Raw genomic sequence first — 20,351 nt, forward strand, 5'->3', positions numbered from 1 at the left:
AAACAGATGGTATTGCTCTATGAGAAAAGGTCATTTGTGATAAAAATATTCATATTGCATAACCAATCAGTATGCAAGTTTAAATATGGACTTTTTAAAAAAAAAAATAAACATTGGAAGACTTGTTGTATGTCTGTAGAAGTGCTTCTTTACAGCAGAGGTTCTGATTCTGCTGTCTTTATTCAGGCTGGACTCCCAGAGGTCTCTGATGACCTAGGTTGTCAACATAGTGAAATTTGTTTACAGGGCGGATTTCACAAACAAAGTTTATGATAGAGGAACAGTTTATGTGTAAATAAAATGATTGAAATTAGAGCTCTGTCAAGCGACTGCTAGTTGGTAGTTTATATTAATTTTTTCATGGAAGCAAACTTGCCTGGAACCACAAAGGCTATAGAGATAAATAGTAATTTTATCAAATTGGATCACCTTACACCCAGTGTTGACATTAGGCTTCCTGTGGGTTGGCATGACTCAGAAGATGAGTCCACATATTCATTAACTTCTGCAGAAACAGAGCCGAGGGACGGCTACTAACCTGCCCAATGAAGTGGAGTCTCTGTTCTGACTGTTTGCCTGTTTCCTCCCTAACTCTCAAAATTGACACATTTGACCAAGTTTAGTACTTTCCTAGTGCTGACCAAGATTTGTGGTGACACTGATTTGTGTTTCTGTCTATCTGCTTGAACAAGAGGCCACCATAAGAATCCCAAAGAACATAGCAGCCATAACTTAAAAACATAGTTTATTGAAATTTGGCATAGAGGAAGAACACATGGACAGAAAGTATAAGAAACTACGTGCACTATATAGATGATGTATTATAAAAAGGTGAAACTTATATAATTTTACTAACCAATGTCACCCCAATAAATTTCATAAAGATAAAAAAAGAAACTACAGTATGAGTGAAAAAACAACAACGATAAATATAAAAAAATTGAGCCTTACTAAATATTCTGCAAGCACTTATATATCCTTTCAGAAGCTTGTTCATTTCACAAAATCATCAGTGGGAAAAAACACACAATTGGAGCAGAAAAATATTTATAAAAAAAATGGACAATAAAAATATAAAAATATGTATAAAAATTAACATCTTAGGTAGTTAAATTAAACTCAATTTATTTTTACTGAGTGATTAAACCATGAAAGACATTTGGCTAACTAATGTCAGAATCAGATTAAATGGTGAATAAGAACCACTCTTATCCTAGTTTAAAACCTAATAGGTGGGATGAGGCATTTGTACAGTGTGCATCTAAAAATTTGAATCTCACCCTCAGGCTTCCAAAAATAATTTGTATAATTTAATTTCATCTTTTTTTTTTTAAACCCTGATGTAGCCACTTCAGTGAAGTCCAGTCTGCTTTTAATTTGTTGATCTTCAGAGTGTGCTTATTAAAAGTTATCATTCACTGTATGACCCTACATTTCTCATATGTCTTTTAATGAGATCCCTTTGTTGTTGTTGTTTTAAAGTCTTATTTACTTTTTTCTTATTACAGAGATAGGTTCCATACTTGTAATAGGGTTTTATAAGTGGGTGTGTTTCTTTAGAAAATCTCTCTGCTATAACCCTGCAATCTCTTCAGTCTAAGATATCTCAGTAGGGAAATTCCCTGCTCAGTTTAAATCTGGACTCAGCACGGTGGATGCATGCGACTCCAGGGGACCCATTACCCGTGGAGATTTGAGGGACAGGACCACGCGTCACCACGATGCAAATCCTCTAAAACCATAATTTCTGGAGTAAGGCATTTCTAAGAGGGCCTGATGCCTTCTCATCACTTGTCAGTTGCGAGGCCTACTGTCATTTTCTGCCAGGATTGTGATGCGATGTGTCCTGGGGTCATCTACTGAATTACAAAAATGCAAGAAAGGGGGCGTGTTCAGGGAAGACACAGCAAAGAGAAGAAGGACATTAGAATAGCAGGGAGCTTCCAGGCCAACGGGATAGGCTTGGTGAAAAGTGCAAGTCATTCCCTTACCTCTTTTTGCCTAGTTTGTTATCCTGCTAGTGAGAGGCTTTGCGTGCTTTTCAGGAGTTTGACCAGTTCCTTATTCTGTTGTTTCTTTTCCATATCCTGCTATGCATCTATTGTTTTTTCTCTTTTGACTATATCTGAACAGACTTAGGATGGACTGTGCTCAGCTGGCCCCTTTGCTGCTAGACTTTTATTTTTCTTTCAGCTTTCAGTTGAAATATCTGTCCCCAGGTAGCCTTCACTAAGCTCCCCCAGCCCGGCCTAAGCTCAGGGACCCTCCTTTGGGTTTTCATATTATTTCTGTCATAAATTTGACCATATCCTTTTGAAATTACATGCATGTCTGCTTTAGACTGTGGTCCCCACGGGGGTAAAGACTGGGTTTATTCATCTCCTTATTCTCAGGACCTAACCCACAGCCTGACACCTTTAGACATCCCACTACGGTGTTTGCGGTTGATCTCTTCTGCCTGTTTGCCTGTCTTCCTTCCTGTACTTCCTCACTTACCTTCTTTGGCCCAGACCACCTGGAAAGAGCCACACTGGTCCCCAGTCTCTTCTGCTGCATCTGCCAGCCTCACATCCTTTGTTTTGGCTCCTGAATCTCAATGATTTACTCCTGCTGATACTAGGGCCCCACCCATCCCTCTGGTCTCCCAGAGTTCAATTTATCCTAGCTCTGTGCCTTTGAATGCAAAGGAATAATCTCCCCACAAAGAACTGCTAGCAGGACTACACTAATAACTCATGTTTTTGAAAAATGTGTTTTGCTTATTTTTCAAACCTTCCCTTCTCCCACAGCTGCATACTTAATTGGCGAAAGTGTTGTATGTCACATTTAGATCCTTCTAGTTCCAGTGGGAAAACTTATTATTATTATTATTATTATTATTATTATTCCTGATAACATATCAGGAAGGTACAATAATATTCCCATTTGTGCCCTTCTTAAAATGTAGCATCTAGGACACAAATGTTGAAATCTGCGTCTAGATAAATTGGGGAAATGGAAGAAATTTTGGGAATAAAGGCAGAAAGGCTAACCCGAGTGTCTTCTCAGCTCAGTGGTTTTGTTGTTGTTGTTTTGTTTTTTTCAGCTGTGTTGTTTTACCAATCTCTAAGGAAATTTATATTACATTCAAAATCAGAGAAATCATAATTCCATTTCTCTGAATTAACAAGGAACTGGGAATTAGTTTTTCTCTCTCTTTTTATAGCCCCAGAAGCTCCTTTTCATTTTTCTTCTTTTGGACCAATGATTTAATGTCTTTTTTTTTTCCTTTCTGTGTAATTACTAGATTTAACTTCTGAGTTCTGAAATATATACATATGACCTGTGTAAAGGGACTTTTACAGCTGCTTATGATCTGATTTAACTTAAGAACTTTATGCTTTAATCTGATACCATTTGCTAAACTTGACAGATCAACTTCCTTAACGTTAGGGTCTTTCATTTGAGATTTTTCAATGTGTTTTTAAATTTCTCTCTTATTGGTTCACTTTTCTGACCTGGCTCCCAATTTTCTTTTTGATAATATGGTCAACATGATTTTTACCAACAAACAGAGAGAATTTTTCTTTCCTTTTTTTCTTTTCTTTTTTTTTTTTTTTTTTTTTTTGTGAGAAGAAATAAAAGAAGAATTATTTTTTGGGGAAGAAATAAAAATTTTGAACCTTTAAATTGTCTTTGTAGTTCCCATTGCTTTATACAATTGGGTGATTTTTTTTCCCCTGATGACAAAAATGTGAATTGTCCCTAAAGTTTTTGTGAAGAACAGAAAAATACAAAGAACAAATGATCCTGATGTCATCGTGATAGTTTTAGCACACCCACTTCTGTCATCTTCTCTCATGCTCTCCCCTGACACCCCTGCAAAGACCGCTTCTGGTGACCCTTTTCCTTGAGTGTTACTGAGCTAAAAGTTATTTATAGGGCTTCCTGTTGCCCAGATAATGCCAACATCAGCATGTCTTCCCCAGCACAACTTTTGAAAGTGCAGGGTCATCATCTGACAAAGTTGCAATAAAAAATAAAAAATAAATTTCCATTAGAAAACCCCAGGTTGATCTTACATTTCATATCTGCCAAATATTGTGTAGGACAACTTTCTTGGAAATATCAAGGAACTCAATTTTTTTTTAGGAAGTTGTTTTGGATATGAATACACTAAGCTTGTTTCCCTGAAATTAAAATAAATATGGAGCTAGATTACTGAACATAAGAAACTGGTTACTCCAGGATCTGGTGTGGTTTTGAGGCACCTGTGGGCTGTCCTGCTCTTAGTCTGAATGAATCTTCTTGCTAGTGGAGGTGCGGGAATAAGAATGCATGAAACCCCAAGACACATTTGAATCCTGGTTGGGGTGGGGTCACCTGGGCATGCCGGTGTTTGTACAGAAAGTGGAAAGATACTCTGGACCAAACCCTGGCAGGGTACTTGGAACAATCTGAGATCCTTAGATCTCCGATCCATCCGAAAGGGATGAGGACCCCACCCCTCCCATGCTGATGATACCCACTAGTAGCTCAGACTCCACAGATCTGAGAGGGTGCGAAAGAGCGTATGTTCTCCTGCCCCATCCCTTACGTGCCAGCTGCAGCAGCTGTGATTTTGGGGACTGGGAATTTTCAGCCCCCCACCCCACCCCAGCCTCCACAAGGAGCTGGGAATATTTGCAGAGCTCTACCAGGCCAGGTGTCTCAGGTCTTTCTGAAACCATGGCCAAGCTCTTCAATGCCCCCACACCTCCTCAGTCCCCCTTTAATAATAATAAAAAAATAATACAGGCTTTCATTGGAGTCTGTAAGATACTCTCAAAAGTCTGGATGCAGTGAAACCAGAAAAGGGAGTGCCTGCAATCCTAGGCCATTCTTGCTTGGGTTTTTATAACAAACAAGCCACACTTCTCCTTTCTGTTTTCCTCCTAAAGTGAGTGGGTTTCTTCTCACAGGCTTCTGTTCCACGGGACACTGGCCATGCTAAGCTGTTTTTAATGTTCCTAGGATAACTAGATTATACAGAGGATGCCAAAAAAATGTCTACACATTTTAAGAAAAGAAAAAGCTGTATTAAAATGGTAATACTCAAATATACCGATAGCAAAAGATGAATACAAGTCATGTGTATAGATTTTTTTTTTTGGCACCCCCAGCATTTATTTCCATTATTGCATAATAATTAAGATTAAACTTGATCAAGTGTTTACCAAATGCTAAGACACTGCTTTAAGGACTTTAAATGTATTAACTCCCTAAAGCTTAGAATAATCCTATGTGCTAGGTAATATTATCTATACTTTTAAGGAAACTGCAGCACAGAGAGCTTAAGTAACTTGCTGGAGGACCACGTGGCCGGTAAATGACAGAAGCAAGGCTTAAACATCCAGCGACCTGGGTGCTGAGTTCAGGTTCTTAACCACCGTATCTTCTATCTCCCAATAGCATGAGTTGGAAAGAATCTTTAAAAAGTCTGAATGAAATACTTGGTTCCCTTAACTTATTCCAGGAATGTCTTCCTAAAATTCCATTTACTCAAGGCTAAGGAAATGTTACCAGGGAAAAATCCAGAATGAAAAATAGCCCTTTTTTCCCCTTTTCATTCACCTAGTTTAAAACAAAGCAAGACAAAGCTGGGTTCCCATATCCTGGCATCTGTGTGCCAAATTGGGGTTCTCCTCTATGGGTTTTCAATACTAAAGGAAACATATGGCGAACTCCTGTGTCCTTTGATGAACCGAATGCTGTCGTATGAGTGTGATGTTCAAAACAATCATCAGACAACATAGGTACAGAAGAGACTTTTGGGATGAAATAAAAGTTTGAAAAATGCCACTAGAATCATAGCAGAGCCTTTGAACGCCTTTGCAGAGACCGTATCAAATAACATTTATGGAAATAATGATTCTGATTTCCAGATGTGAAAAAAAAAAAAAGAAGTGGTTGCAAATAATGGGAAATTTATGGTGTGTTGTGGTTAAAGCAAAAGATATCTGATGTAATATATTTTAAAACCTTTTTCTTCTTTGACCCAAACCCAGAACATGTTATAAGCCTCTTATATTTTCCTCATTAGCTATGGATTACGGCCACAAAGCAAGGGGTGAAAGCTGGGACATTCTTCTGGTCTGTGTAAGTTCCTTTTCTTTTGTCAAAGTTTGTAAAATTACAGTTATGATTCAATTTATGAAACACTAATTCAATTTTGTTTAATTTCAGTTGTATGTAAAAGTACTCGAACTTCTGAATATTTTATGATTCAAAATAATCCTCCAGTTATTTTTTTCGAGGTCCTCTCTCCGTCCTTCCTCCCTCCTCCTCTTCCTACTCCTTCTTCCTCTTCTATCTCTCTTTTCCCCCATCTTTTCTTAACAGAATGTAAGGAAGATTTTTCTCTTCTTCTCCTTTTCATTCTTTAGGTTTTTCTGTGCCTGTTTATAAGTTTTGGGTAACTCACCACCCAGGGAATATATATTTCTCTTAGACTATTTATTGTGTGGTTTGCATTATCATTTTCTATAAAGATATGATAACATGCTATATTTATTTGGGTTTACAACTTTAAAAGTCTAGTGTGGTCTCAGGCGGCTGATATAGCAGTCTAGAGACTGGATATTCCAGACAAGAGACAAGGAGAAGCCTCTGTTTTTATCCTATTTTCTTCCACTGAATTCCAGGATTTTCCTCGTTAGAAACATGGGACCAATTCCCCACAGAGGTGATGTAGTAGTTAGTGTTCATAAAACAGAAGAGACTTACCTAATGAAAGTGTCAACATGTTCATTATTTTTAAGGCTCTTTAGTAAGAAAAGGAATCTGTTTCAACTTTCATGGGGATTTTGTTCCCACTGAGATGTTCTTTCCATTTTTTTTTTTTTTAAACCACCTAAAGCTGTTTCCATGTTTTCTTCGTATTCTGTAACAAAAATCTGACAATTCTGTAATAGTAGTGTGCTGACAGCAATCACAGGTTTAAATTAATCCAGAATGGTTCTGTCTATATTCTCCACATTCAGGAATGAAAGTAGCTTTTTCAGATTTGAAGGGCTAAGTTGAAATTGGGTTTGGTGATTTAAAGTTAAGACAGAGTATCCCTTTAAAAGTCTTCCATCCCCCCCATGCCCCCCTTTTTTTCAAGAGATTTTCTGAATTGAGAACTAAGTTTGGGTATGTTAGACACGACATGGTTTCACGTAAATGGCGTGTCGATTTACCAATTTAATCTTATGCGTTACATTTTTTTAACCCTTGACCCTCATAGATGCTTATAGAAGTGATTTCTTCTGCTCCACAACCTGCCTCCTTGCAAAATGGAGAGGCGCCAACAACATAATTAATACTTAGTCCCCACCCTTACCCCCCGAAACTGCTGCAAAGTTTCATTGAAAAGGCCCAGTGTTCTGGTTCTGAATGGCAATTTTCTCCACTCATTTCAAACCACTTATAAGAAGGTGGCTTTTGTGTGCTCCAAAGAGATCTATAGTTTGCTTTGCTTCTCAGACTATTATTCTTGTATCTCTATATCTTGGAAGTGACTTGGGTTCATTTTATTTTTCCTTACTTTTAAAAATAGCTTTTTATAACTTAAAAAAAAAGAAAAGAAAGAAAAGGTCAGACTTCTGGTTATCTAATGGAATATATATGAAGGAAATCTACACATAGTACATTCTGAAAAATTTTAAATTTAAAACCAAATTCAAACCATAGACTTAGAAGGCTATCTTGTTACCATAGTTCTGTACTATGTTGATAATTCTGCAACCAAGAATTATTCTTGCTTTTTAAGTGATAGCATTTCCTTCCAAAATCATCCTTAGCTGATGCTCCATTACATTCTTTTATGTCAGTTCATGTCCAAGGGCAGTAATTCCCTTTATATATGAGTGTTTAGATTGATTTTAATCACAATTCTGCCACTTAATGGATTGCTGACCTTGGACAAATGATTTAATCTCTCAATAAATTGATGGCCTTGTCTGTGAATGGAAATGGTAATATCTTCATCATAGGGTGTTGTTAAGATAGAATGAGTGAACTTATTTTGAAGTGCTTAACGTGATACTTAGTATATCGAGAACAACCAATAAATGGTATTTGTTTTCTTAGTCACACTATCTCTTTCAACATTGAGGAGACGATGTCTATGTATGTCCTAAGCTTATTTGTTCTCCTTTATCACTAAATACCTCATCTATTTCTTCTTTTTCCATTCCTCCTTTTTTTCCTTTTTTTTTCTGACCACGTCTAATGTACTAGGTCTCGTGACAAATTCTGTATCGATCAGTGATGGTAAAGGCAGCAGTGTGAACCCCATTTCCCATCTGTTTGAACATACGTTCTTCCTTTGTCAGATTTGTTTCTGCTGACTTGAAATTGTATTTCAGACACTGATGGGTAAGGGCCATCCATGTCTTTTTGGTCTGAGGTTGTTTTATAAAGATAATCTAGAACTCCTAGGAAGTGTAGGGACCTCTTCGTCCAACACCTCATTTTTGAGATCGGAACACCAAGCCTTAGAGAGGTAAGTAAAATGTTGTGCCCAAGGGGACACTTAGGATGAATTCACATCTTGAAGTCTTCACACACACACACACACACACACACACACACACACTCTCTCTCTCTCTCTCTCTCTCTCTCTCTCTCAGACCCCTGTCCAGAAAATGATAATCCCCTGTTCATCGTTCCACACACAGAATGGTGTGGACTCATCCATGAAAGTCGTTTTGGTAGGAGTATCTTGTCTCTTTATTTAGATTCACACAAATGCCTTGAACATAATAGGCTTTTAACAAATACTTCATGAGTGATTGCACCATCTCGTTGGACCTGTGAATCCAGTATCTAGTGATAAAAGCTAACATTTTTCTGAACTCTTTCTCTGGGCCAGGCACTATTCTAAGTGCTTTGCATGTATTATCTTTTTTAATCCTTACAACAACCTTATGGGATAGGTACTATTATCATCATCATTTTGCAGAGGCACAGAAAGGTTAGGTAACTTGCCGAAGTCTCATCATCAACACATTTGCAGTCAAGATTCAAACCCAGACACTCTGGCCTCAGAGCTGTTATTCCCTGCCCTGCCCCATCCCCCCACACTGGTCAAGCACCGCATCCAATGAAGACATTTAAAGAGTGAGCATTCAGGGGTGTAATAGCTTGCATTTTTCCATTAGTATCAAGTGAGTTCATTGGAGTCCATTTTTGTGACTTAACACCAATTACATAAAATAAAGCAGATGGTAGGTAGGTAGTGAAGTGACAGAAAATGAAAAGGCCACAGTATTCACTTTTTTTTTTTAAATTAGGAAAGAATTCAAAATATGTAATTATTTTGTTCAGATACAGGAGATTTCTGAGGCTGAAGAATTAAATACCTTAAGTGATTAACCTGTCTTTGCTATGCCTATTTCTTATTCAATTATAGGATATAATAAATGGGGTCACATGTATTCAATAGCATTGGAATTTATTTAAATTAGGACTCATTTTGTGGTAAATGTGATTTTCTGGGCTGGTAGGATAGTTTTATCCAGAGAGCGAGCCAGAAGAATAACGAATACACGATCTGTCTAAAGGCTGGTGTGGGTGGGGGTGGGGATGAGAGGAGGCCGCTTCATTAGAGCTCTTGCCACCTCTAGCCTTCTACCTTGGCTCTGAAAATTTGTCTTTCTCTTTGTTCCCGCTTGCTCATGTCCACCAAGAGTGGCTCTTTAAACGGCTCACCCAATAGCCCATGATACATTTTTAGTAGAGGTTATTTTTTAGAGCAGTTTTAGGTTCACAGCAAAACTGAGCGGTAGTTACAGATTTCCCATATACCTCAGCCCCCACACATGCACCGCCTCCCCCATGATCAATATCCTACCAGAGTGGGACATTTGTTACAGTTGATGAGCCTACACGGACACATTATTATTGCGCAGATGCCATAGTTTTTACTAGGGTTCACTCTTGGCCACAATAATTTTTACTAACCACAAGTAAACTTGGGCTTTAGATGGAATTCATCATAAACATGCTGTAATGCCTAGTCTTGGGTGGGGGAGCAGAAAAGCCTGTTGTGCTCCTTGTTAGGAAAGAATTAAGCAAATTGCTCTATAAATAAAGACATCACTCAGCTTTGGAGCATCTTAACGTAGCTCAGCCCAGGATACAGTGCTATCGGGTTAGCCGAGCGCTCTTAAAGTGCATACCAGATTTAGGGTAATTATATTTTCAATGGAAGAATGAGACTTAAACACAAAAGTCATTGTGGATGAAGATTATACCCTTTTTGTCAGTCGCATAATTATATGTACCCATTCCTGATAGATTTTTATAGAGCTGGAAGAGAATTTCAAGAATACCTTTCTAAACCCCTTATTTATAAAGGAGGAATGTAAGTTTCGGATTAAATCATGTTTCTAAAGACATTTAGCTAGAGACAGCATGACAACTAATTCTGATCATTAATAAAAATACGATGTTTTATTTTTTTAGCGTTTACCGTGTGCTAGCACTATACATCCCCTTTGCCTGTTTTGTCTCATTTCATCCCTGCAACCAAGAAGTTCAGTGTGCAGTGTTAGCCTTCTTTTACTGACGAGTAAACTGAGGCTGAGAGAGGTGAAAGAGGCTTAAAGGTCAAGAGAGGTCACAACACCTGCAAGAGGCAGATTGGGGTTGTAAATCCTGGTCCCTCTGTGGCCATAGCTAACAGCTTTACCCAGTAAATGGCAATGACTGTGAGCCTGGGGTCTTTTCCTCATTTGACTGTGAATCAGAGTTTCCAGTCTTATCCTCTGTGGCAGAGGTTGAGCAATATAATATGTTGCAAATGGAAATGGAAGTTTAAACACTGATTCAAGAGGCCCTTATATGAAGTGAAAACAGATGGTGGTAAATAGAGAGCATTTGGCCTGGTGTAAGAGCAAGTGCTCATGAGACTGGAGTTTGTGGAAAGGCAACCTCCCATCATGCTTTGCTTGTTATTACCCTCCAGGGTCATCCCTCACGAGCGGAGAATATTGACAATACTGCAGTGGCTGACCCTGCCAGACAATGAAAGGTATTTGTTTCCCTCTCCCTGACTTTCTTTCTTTTTTCGGTATATTTTCATCTTAGCTTAGAATTGGGTGAAAAACTAGATACACCGTGAAATAGAAGTATAACCAAGGTTCAGTATTATTAAGTTTTGTGGTTCTCAGCCGTAAGCATTACTTCCCTAAGAAGGATATAATGGACATATGTGATTGAGGACCATTTAATTCCGTGGATTACTACAGCTGTTAATTCTGGCCACAACAGCAGAGTTTAAGGGAGTTCCTGGCTGTGATAAATGAACCAACAGCATCCCAAGGATGGGGAAACATTAAGACTGATTTTTCACTTTAATGGAGTTTGTCTCTCAGGCAGCAGATTGCATAGCCCGGGTGAATGGTCACTGTGCTCTATTATTTTGAGGGTCAAAGACCTGACTGAATGTGTTCAGATTTTTCTTTGTGACTTTTGATGCCTGAAGATGGTACCAGGCAGTTGCCACAGTGGGGGCGGTCTGTGTGTAGGAGTTGGGGGGGGGTTGGATGCAATAGAAAGAAACAACCAAAACAAAAACAAGAAGATTTTTTCGTGGTAAGACTATAGTGGTTGGTAGATTAATTACCTTGATTTGAGAAATTTTTTTTTTTTTTTTTTTTAATGTGCAGGGATACTGGTATTTGTTATGTGTGGTTTGGGGGAGATTCTGAACCTGCCAATTTTCTTGTAGGCCTTCGGTCTATGCATTCTATTCCGAGCAACCTGATTTCTCTGGACACAAATATGGCCCTTTTGGCCCTGAGGTTAGTAGCTTATCCTCCACCTGAGGAGAACGTGTGCCCCTGGGCTACCTGATCTACTGACCTTATTTCATGAAGTGTACAAAATCTCTTGGGGTGTACGTATCTGCAAGGTTTATACAGAGTAAAAGAATTGCAAGACTAAAAATGTTTTTATAAATCTTCAACATACTTGTTTCTCTTACAGGAATTTCATTTCCAACTGATTTGATACTCATACTTACCCTAAAGTTGGTGTCCATGGGAGGGTACAGTCTAGCCCTGCAGGCAGCAGTCAAAAAGTGAAAGATCTGGCAGCGTTGGCATTTGCCATCCCTGGGATAGGAATGGAAAGGAATCTGGAGATGAAACCTGCAATACAAAACATTGAACTGACTTTCCGCTCCCTTAAGATGATTATGACAGTGTAGGTCAGCTAAGTAGCGCTAACAGCCTCAGCAGATACAGTTAATGGGGCATGTTATAGCAATGAACACTTTTTTATTTGATAAATTTTGACATAGGTACATACCTGTGCAACCATCACCACAATCAAGAGTATGAACATAGCCCTCACCCCCCAAAAGTGAAATGAATTCTGAACTGAGAGAAATACAGTGTTGAATGATCTGTTTAGCAGAGCAGAGTGGCACCCTTTATCAAACACTAAGCAATCTTGTAGAAGACAATCTGTTTGTAAGGTAGTATCCAGTGAAACTTCAAATTCAGGACAGGAAAGGGATGGTAATGTTTTATTACGTCCCTCTTTCATTTAGAGATAGAAATCTTCCCAGCATTTCGGTGTGATTTTAAAATACTATGGAATTTGTAAATCTAAACCTCTTAATATTTTACATATTTTCCACCACTCTTATTAGGGTGGGGAGATCTACAGCAACATAATAAAACTTGATTCTGGATTAGAAATAATTTGAAAAACTCTTTGTTGATGGAAATTGCCTCCAATTCTCTAACAGGCCATGACAACACTGTTGGCTATAATTTAGTCATTGTATTCCGCATCAGGAGGAGTAGGAAATACAGATAAGTATTATACAGATAATACTTGGTTGAAGTATTTTTGAGTGCAATGCAGCATGCTTAAACAAAGGCAGTAAACACCAAGGAGCCATAAGGATTTTTGTCTGAATGCTTTAACATTAATCCAGTGGTGATTTTTGTAAGCACTGGAAACTAATGGCTATTTAAAACCGTTCTTAGTTTGCCTTAAATCATTGAAGTCATATAAGTCTGATGCTCTTTTTCCTCTCCCTTTGATGTTTAACCAGTGTTGCATGATTATGGAACACAAATGATAAAATGAGATAAACATCTGCATGCATGAAACACAAATCTTATTCTTGCCAGAGCAAGCGTGGCTGTTTTATCTTTAGGATGACTTTCTTTGAGATTAAAGTGAACGAAAGGAACCACATTATTAAAATGTTAAAAAAAAAAGAAAAAGGAAAAAAAAAATCTCTAAGCAGTTCCATGTGCTCTACTCAAAGGTTCAACTTTGCATGGGTATTAATATCCCCCTAATAAGCCCCATGGCATAGACAAAATAAGGATTTTTGGGACAACGTAGTATAACCATTTTTTTAAAAAAAGCAGGAGGCTGATAACTAAAGAGGTAGGGGCTGTTCGAATTGCTTCTCTGGTTAATGAACTTACAGATAGGACCTCCGAACTTCTGACTCCCAGCCCAGAGTTCTTCCCAGGGAACCATTTAAACCATCTTCCATCCAGGAGATAAGCAGAGTCGTCAGTTAATAACTATTCACATCATACAGAGCATTTTCTTTATGTCAAAGTTGGCTTTTTACAATACAGATGAGGTACAGTTCTTACAATCCTCATTTCCTTAAAAGTTATATGGCTCGGCATTAAATGTTCTTTATCGATGAGCATGTCTGTATTTCTAACAGGTGTAGTTCAGTTATAATTAGTTGAAAGTGTTTGTGTGTTTTAATCAAGAAATAAACGATTACAGTTGATATTCAATATTATATTAGTTTCAGCTCTACAGCATAGTGGTTAGACATTTATATAATATTGAATGTCAACTGTAATTGAAAAATTTAAAAACTGTTAACACATAAAAATAAACTAAAACTTTTTCTAAAGTGCTAAGGAATGATAAATGAAGTATAATATAGGATGCTTTAATTTGCTGTAATGATAGTTCTATACTCAGGTCTGCTCATAAATATATGAACTGATTTTGTCCTATAGTATTTATGAACTAAGAGTTGGAAGTATTCATTCTGTATTCTTTTTAGTATTAATATTTCTTGTAACTGGGATATTGTCACATACCTACTGGGTAAAACATTTTTGGTTAGATATCTTGGAATGTATCTCCAGTTATGGTAAGCTGATAACCTGGTCACTTTCTTCTCGTAATACAAGGGATATTTTCAGATTTTGACCGTTTCATATTTTGTTCTAGGAACCTTATTTTTACTGAAATAAAAACAAAATAGTTTATACTTTTAAAACACGAAACCAAAGTAAGCCAGCAAAACCTCTCTTCTGTTATAGAATTACTGGTTTATAAACCTATATATCCATCATTACATTTATTGTGCATGTAAAGATTATACTCGCTGAAATATTGTTTTTAAAATCAGTACCATGTTACCCTTTCCATCTCACGAGAAAATATCTTGTATTTGAAGTTTAATTGCAATGATTCAATCTAGCAAAGTGTTGTGTGCTGTGGAACACAGTTGAAGTTCTACTTTCTTAGCTTAATATTTGAGTGTACTTTTTTTTTCCAGGACAATTTTCAAAGGCTATTCAATTAGATGATCAAGCATTGGGCTAATAGTTTCAAGAAATGGTGTATTGCTCCTGGTTTCATAGTGTAATGGTGAATGTTGAGAAATATGCTTGCTTGTGATTTTTGGCGCAATCTTTTTCTCTTTGACCTTCTATGCTTTCTCTGTGACCCCTCATTCGGCTGCTCTTCTGGGCCTAGAGGCAGAGCTTTGGCTGTCTAGTTACTACCTTCAGATGGCAAAATATCCTTCTGAAAAGCAGGGAAATTTGCCCCTCTATCTCCCATCCTTTTAACCTCAGGCTAAATCTTCTAAAGTCAGACTAAAGTATGGCTGGTCAGTGAAAACTTAGCTTTCGTCTACTTCTAACATTCGAAGAAGGAAATACATGCAATATAATCACTGGATGAAAACTCGTTTTGACTAAATCCTATGTCTCCCGCTGCGCCTCTAACCTGCTGCAATCGGAAGGGCCTGCCTTCTGAGTCTTGGGAATGTTGAGGTCTGTTGCAAATGGCCGGGTGTCTGATGGGCGGACTTGAGCGCTACCTGAATGTATTCGGCGACCATGAATTGGGAAACCCCCTTTTTCCTTTTGCTTGTCTTCTTATGGAGAATTGCTTAAAACTAGTAGCATTTTTTTTAAAAAACAGAACCCAACCAGAGTCTGTGGGGCTGTATCTTTCCATCGCTGTGCCGGAGAGAGAGAGGATGAGACAGAAATGGAGGTGGCTTTGCAGTCGCTTGCTCTGGAAACAGTGAAACCGCATGGCAGGTGGCCTCCTTTGTGGATACACTAACATTGTCCCTCCTTCTGCCCCTTCCTGCATCCGAATGATTCTCTGGACGGTCCCACCGAGAGAAATCAGCTAGGTAGACAGCAGAGCTTGCTGCTTTAATTCACCTTTGCACCATCAGCAAATCAGGGGCTTGGTTACCTCTAGCGTTTGGGAAGTCCCAAAAGGTTGTTTTCCTTACTCAGGTGGTATCAGCCTGTATCGCTCTCTAGATTAAAAAATAAATAAAAAGATGCATAGTACTGCTACTCCCCCCTTCCCCCCAAAATGGGGTTTTTGACAGCAAAAATGCAAGTAGTCTCTTTTCTTGATATGTGTACTAAAAGGAAGCGACCTCAATGACTTTGTTACCTCATGTTACAGGAGAATTTTTTCAAAGTTCTATTTATGGTTATTTCATGGCTTAGAGCTGCCCTGTACTGGAAACCTAAATTATCAGTGACACATTTTCTCTCCTGCTGAAAGTCCTGATTCGTGGAAGTCCATTGATGACCAAGGAGGATGGCTTATTATTTATGTTTTAGTCTGTCCTTGGTTGTAAAATTTTTCCTGATCCTTGCCAAGGAAGGTGACAGTTGCTTTGATATCGTTGGTGGTGTGAACAGATACCTGTCAGATTCTAAATTGGAACCACCCACATGGACCCCACTGTCACCTTGAAATGACCACGTGGCTAATATTCTATTTAGTTTTCAGCTAGTACTGTATAAATGGCTAGCTTTTCATAACCAAGGACCAGTCTCTCCCTAATGCAAAAGTTATGGAATACAGAACTCTATGTCACCTTCAGGTGTATCCACGTGTAGCATGGTTTCCTCAGCCCAAAGAAACCCACTTGACTATATCCTCTTAAGTTATATTCTTGTTCTCAGTGAAGACGCTGACAGCAGCATCATGATCAATTTAGGGGGCTTCTCTCTATAGAGACCCCTGAATAATATCTCATACCCACTTTTTCCTCACTTAAGGAGCCTTAGTTTTTCCAACTAAGACTCTGCTGACCCCAGATGGCAAAGTGTGAGCTTTGTTCTGTGACCCAGAGGGACAGACGACTTCTGAGTCCCGACATCTCTCTCCGCCAGTACAGGAGAGTAGTTATGGCTTACCTCTTCCTCCGGCTAAGAGACCTAAGAGGAAGGTTACCCCTAAGAGGAGACAGGAAAGACCAGTTGCTCCTCCAAAGAAAAGAAGAAGAAAATTACATAGGATGGATCATTATGCCGTGGAAACTCGTCAGGACAAAGTAAGTTTACCTATTGTTCCAAAGCTTTGTGGCGGGCAGGTGTGTTGAAGGTTCCCTTCAGTGCCTTGTTTCGAAAATCAGCTGAATAAGTTTCAGGAAAACTCTGGCGCCTTATCCTTGGCTTTGAAGTCCAGAAGAATTGGATACTTCAGAGGGTAACACTGATGTGAAGACCTCCTGAACTTTCAGCGAGATAGGACAAAAGAGGCTTCTACTTTCTTTAGAGTCAATTACCCTACAACTAGGATTCATAGTTAGGCTTGAGTGACCGACTGTAAAGGAGGCCATGGGCTTTGCTTGCATGTGTCCACAGAATTTGTTACAATGGTTTGTAGAACAACTGAGCAAGGTAGCTGGGGGAATCCTCAACAATAATGTAGATTAGAACTCAATAGAAAATTGGCTTAAAATTGTGGTCAGTACCTTCCGAATTCAAAAAAGGTCTTATATTATAGACAAGGGGATAGCTGAGACAGAAGAAAGAGGAAATAATTGGTAGATGGAGTTGTGTGTGGTTTCAAATAGAGATAATGAGTAATGTCTAGTTTTTCCAGTATATTCAGACCAGCCTCTAGGTTGTTAATTTTCTCAAAACCTTCAGATACCTCTAAGGCACGATCTTATTTATGATTGTCTGAACTAATCACTAAGAAGAAGGTTAAGGATTTTACCTGAGTTATCTTGTTTAGTAAAGGAAAATAAGTCATTGTCAAGGGTTGATGTATGTTGTGTATTTGGTATTTCTTTGTCTAGGCAAAGGTCTTAGAGGAGAGCAGTGTTTTCTCAGAAGCAAATACCACTTACTCCTTCATCTGTTAGTCTCTTCAGATTATGCTGCATCGATCATTCTGAAACTTTCACTTGTGATTTCCTCTTTGGGATAGAATTTGAAATACTGACCTCTGTCATGAAGAAAAATAAGTTTACAACTGCCTTTACTGATGACATGATATGAGGAAAGGTTTTGAGTCATCTGAGAAGATGCTAATGAGAGATAATATGTGTCTGAATGAAAAATGATATGCAGATCCCTTCTGTTCTTATCTCAGTCATCTTGGGTGTGTGTGTGTAATTGTAGCTAAATTGTAAAATTCATCTGAAGTACTCTTAAGTCTTTATCTGATGTTTCCTGAAAATCTTTCCAATGGACAGAGATGAGAGTGAAAGGGGAGGTCCCTAGTAATGGGAGAATTCTTGCTGTTAGAAACTTGCATTTGAAGCAAAAAAATGAGAGCTGGATTATGTTTCTTAGACTTTGGAAATGTTCTTCAGAGAACCGAGTTTTTGTTTTTCATTAGGCTAAATAAGAAATCTTCTAGAACAAGTTCAGTGGTTCACTTCTGTTTGTTAGGACTCTTATAGATTCTTATTTTATTCAAAATCAGCTTGAAGGGGACTGAATTGAGAAACAGTAGCTTGTTTCTCAGAAGAGGTTCTTCTATTAAGAATCTATTGTTCTCAGAATTGACAGTTAAGTTATTTGGAACATTAGCTGCATTGCATTGTGTTAATGATGTCCTAATTTAACATCCAGTGAAGGCTACCTTTTAACCTCCGGTCTGCTTTTGATTCACTTAGCCTCCATCTTCTTGCCATAGTTCAAAGCTTAATGTGACTTCACCTAGGGAACAAAAGACTTAAGTGATCCATTTGACTTTCTGCTCAGTCACAAAATTCTTGGATTTAAAGACCATGGTTACATTAGAAAGGTCATTTTATCTCTAAAAAATTTTTTTTAAAAAAATTGCTCTTAATATTTCTGATAATTTTTATATCAAAGTATCTTGAAGGGGATTGGATGAGGAGTGGTTTTATGCTCCTAAAAGAATACAAATAAAAATGCTTAGACCATATTTCCATTAAGAATGGCAGGGAAATCTCCCTAGACAAAGCTCTGCCTCTGGGCCTGAAGTTTTCTTTCCAGAATGTTCTAGGAGTAGAAGATCTGTGGGAAAGTGAACGGAAAAAAAAAAAAAATCTGCGGGAACTAATTTGCTCCTTTTTCCAGATGACAAATCCTCTGAGGGAAATTGACAAAACAGTGGGGCAATTAATGGATGGATTGAAACAACTAAAGCTGCATCGCTGTGTAAATGTCATCTTTGTTGGAGACCATGGTAACGCTTTGTTTCTTCTTTGTTAATAGGATAGATTCATAGGTAATGTTTCTGATGATGTTGAGGAAAGGAGCCCTTTCCCCTCAGAATCCCAGGTTGTGTTCTTCCCCTCCTGCCCCTTGACTTCTGGATAGAGAAAGGAATCAATCCATGACTCAAAACTGTGAGATCACCAGAAGTGACGCTGAGTTCATTTTGAACAAAACCAGGGACTTCCTGTATCTTCCTATTCTTAGCGGGGAAAAGCCTTTCTACACAAAATCTGTCTCTTATTAAAGTTTTACAGACTATTTGCTTGTGATATGCATAACTTCCTCTGCAAACACCATGTACCAGGTAATAATACCCCATCCCTGATAGCCACATCCCCAAAAGGCACCCACAGAGTTTATGTGGCTAACAATAAATCTAAATATGATAAGGAGGTGGAGACAGAGGATTGTTCTCCCTGGCATATAAGCAAAATTACTTTCCTGCATTCACAAAGAGAATTCAAGATGAAAACCAGAGGATCCTGCTTCAGTAGAAAAGACTGTTAAAGAGAGGAAGAAGCAGTGTAGGAAGCAGTTTTTCTAAGTCATTGTATAAAGTAGAAAAATTCATGACCCCTTTTTTGAGGTGATCAAGAGAGTCATAGCATTATATGATTATAGAGCTCGAACGGGGCCCTCAGAGAGCATTCCTGTTTCACAAGTACTCAGACGGAGTTTCAGAGAGTGCCTCCTGCATTCCAGAATTATCAAACTGAAATAGTAACTCTGGAAAATGGGGCTGCTCCCTTCTAGGAGAGAATCTGGAAGAGGGAAATTGATTGACTCTGGTAGTTCTGTTAAGAACAACAGGCAAATTTCTCTAGTGAAAGCTCTGCTCTGGACTTGAAGTGTTCCAGAATATCTATGAGAAGATTTTTTTTGGTTTTGTTTATCTTTCCTTTTCTTTCTTTTTTATTTTTTTTTAAAGCTGTGGGACTACCTTGCTCTTTTGCAAGGACTAAATTTGACTTGCTGGAAAATCATGCTCCATGAGTCTGACTTGGTGGAGAGCTGCAGATAGGACAAAAATTTGGAGCATGTGGCACAGCTGATTCAATTGAAGTTGCCCAGAGGGGTCAAGAGCAGTTGGTCACAGGTTGAAGCCAGATGTCTAAGAAGTAGATGGGTCCCAATGAGTCACATGCTGGAGCATTGTAAAAGTCTTGCATAGGTAGATTAAAAGCTTGTCTTGCTAGTATGTAGGCTTCTGAGATGTGTAGATTGCTTTGGTTTTGGTAAGCCACCGCATCTCTTAACTAAAAAGTAGTATGGTCTAGTGTTTCAGAGCCTGGGCTTTGGAGTAAGAAGGAGTTACAGTAGAATTCAAATTGCACTGCTCCACTTAAGAGCCATTTGACATGGTATACGTTATGTGACATCTCCACGTCTCAGCCCCCTCAATCTGTAGGATGAGAACACTAGCGCCATCTACACAATCTGCAGGGGGAAGGGGAATGATGTGTCAGAAGCACATCACAGATGGTCTTGGAAAGCAAGAGAGATAGTTCACCGTTGGGGTGGCATAAGTGACTTCCTTGAAATGTAACAAAAGGAAGATTTTTCCCATCTTCCATTAATATGTATTTGGAGTCT

At 38.4% G+C, this 20,351-nt stretch overlaps 1 protein-coding gene across 15 annotated transcripts in view; it reads left to right on the plus strand.

Moving 5' to 3' along the window:
* Positions 1-20,351, plus strand: part of ENPP2 (ectonucleotide pyrophosphatase/phosphodiesterase 2) — a 99,206-nt gene that overhangs the window by 47,213 nt on the left and 31,642 nt on the right. For 9 of the 15 annotated variants that reach the window (XM_019715356.3, XM_019715275.3, XM_019715666.3 and 6 more), the window contains exons 9-12: positions 6,062-6,117; positions 10,973-11,038; positions 11,738-11,810; positions 18,618-18,726. In XM_019715356.3, coding sequence (XP_019570915.1) covers positions 6,062-6,117; positions 10,973-11,038; positions 11,738-11,810; positions 18,618-18,726 — 304 coding nt within the window. Of the gene's footprint in view, positions 1-6,061; positions 6,118-10,972; positions 11,039-11,737; positions 11,811-16,453; positions 16,610-18,617; positions 18,727-20,351 lie in introns of all 15 variants that reach the window. The other 6 variants (XM_088798967.1, XM_088798966.1, XM_088798970.1 and 3 more) reach the window with 1 other exon arrangement.

Source organism: Rhinolophus sinicus, chromosome 6, assembly GCF_057876585.1.
Source record: "Rhinolophus sinicus isolate RSI-liver-muscle chromosome 6, RSI-T2T, whole genome shotgun sequence".
NCBI lineage: Eukaryota > Metazoa > Chordata > Mammalia > Chiroptera > Rhinolophidae > Rhinolophus > Rhinolophus sinicus.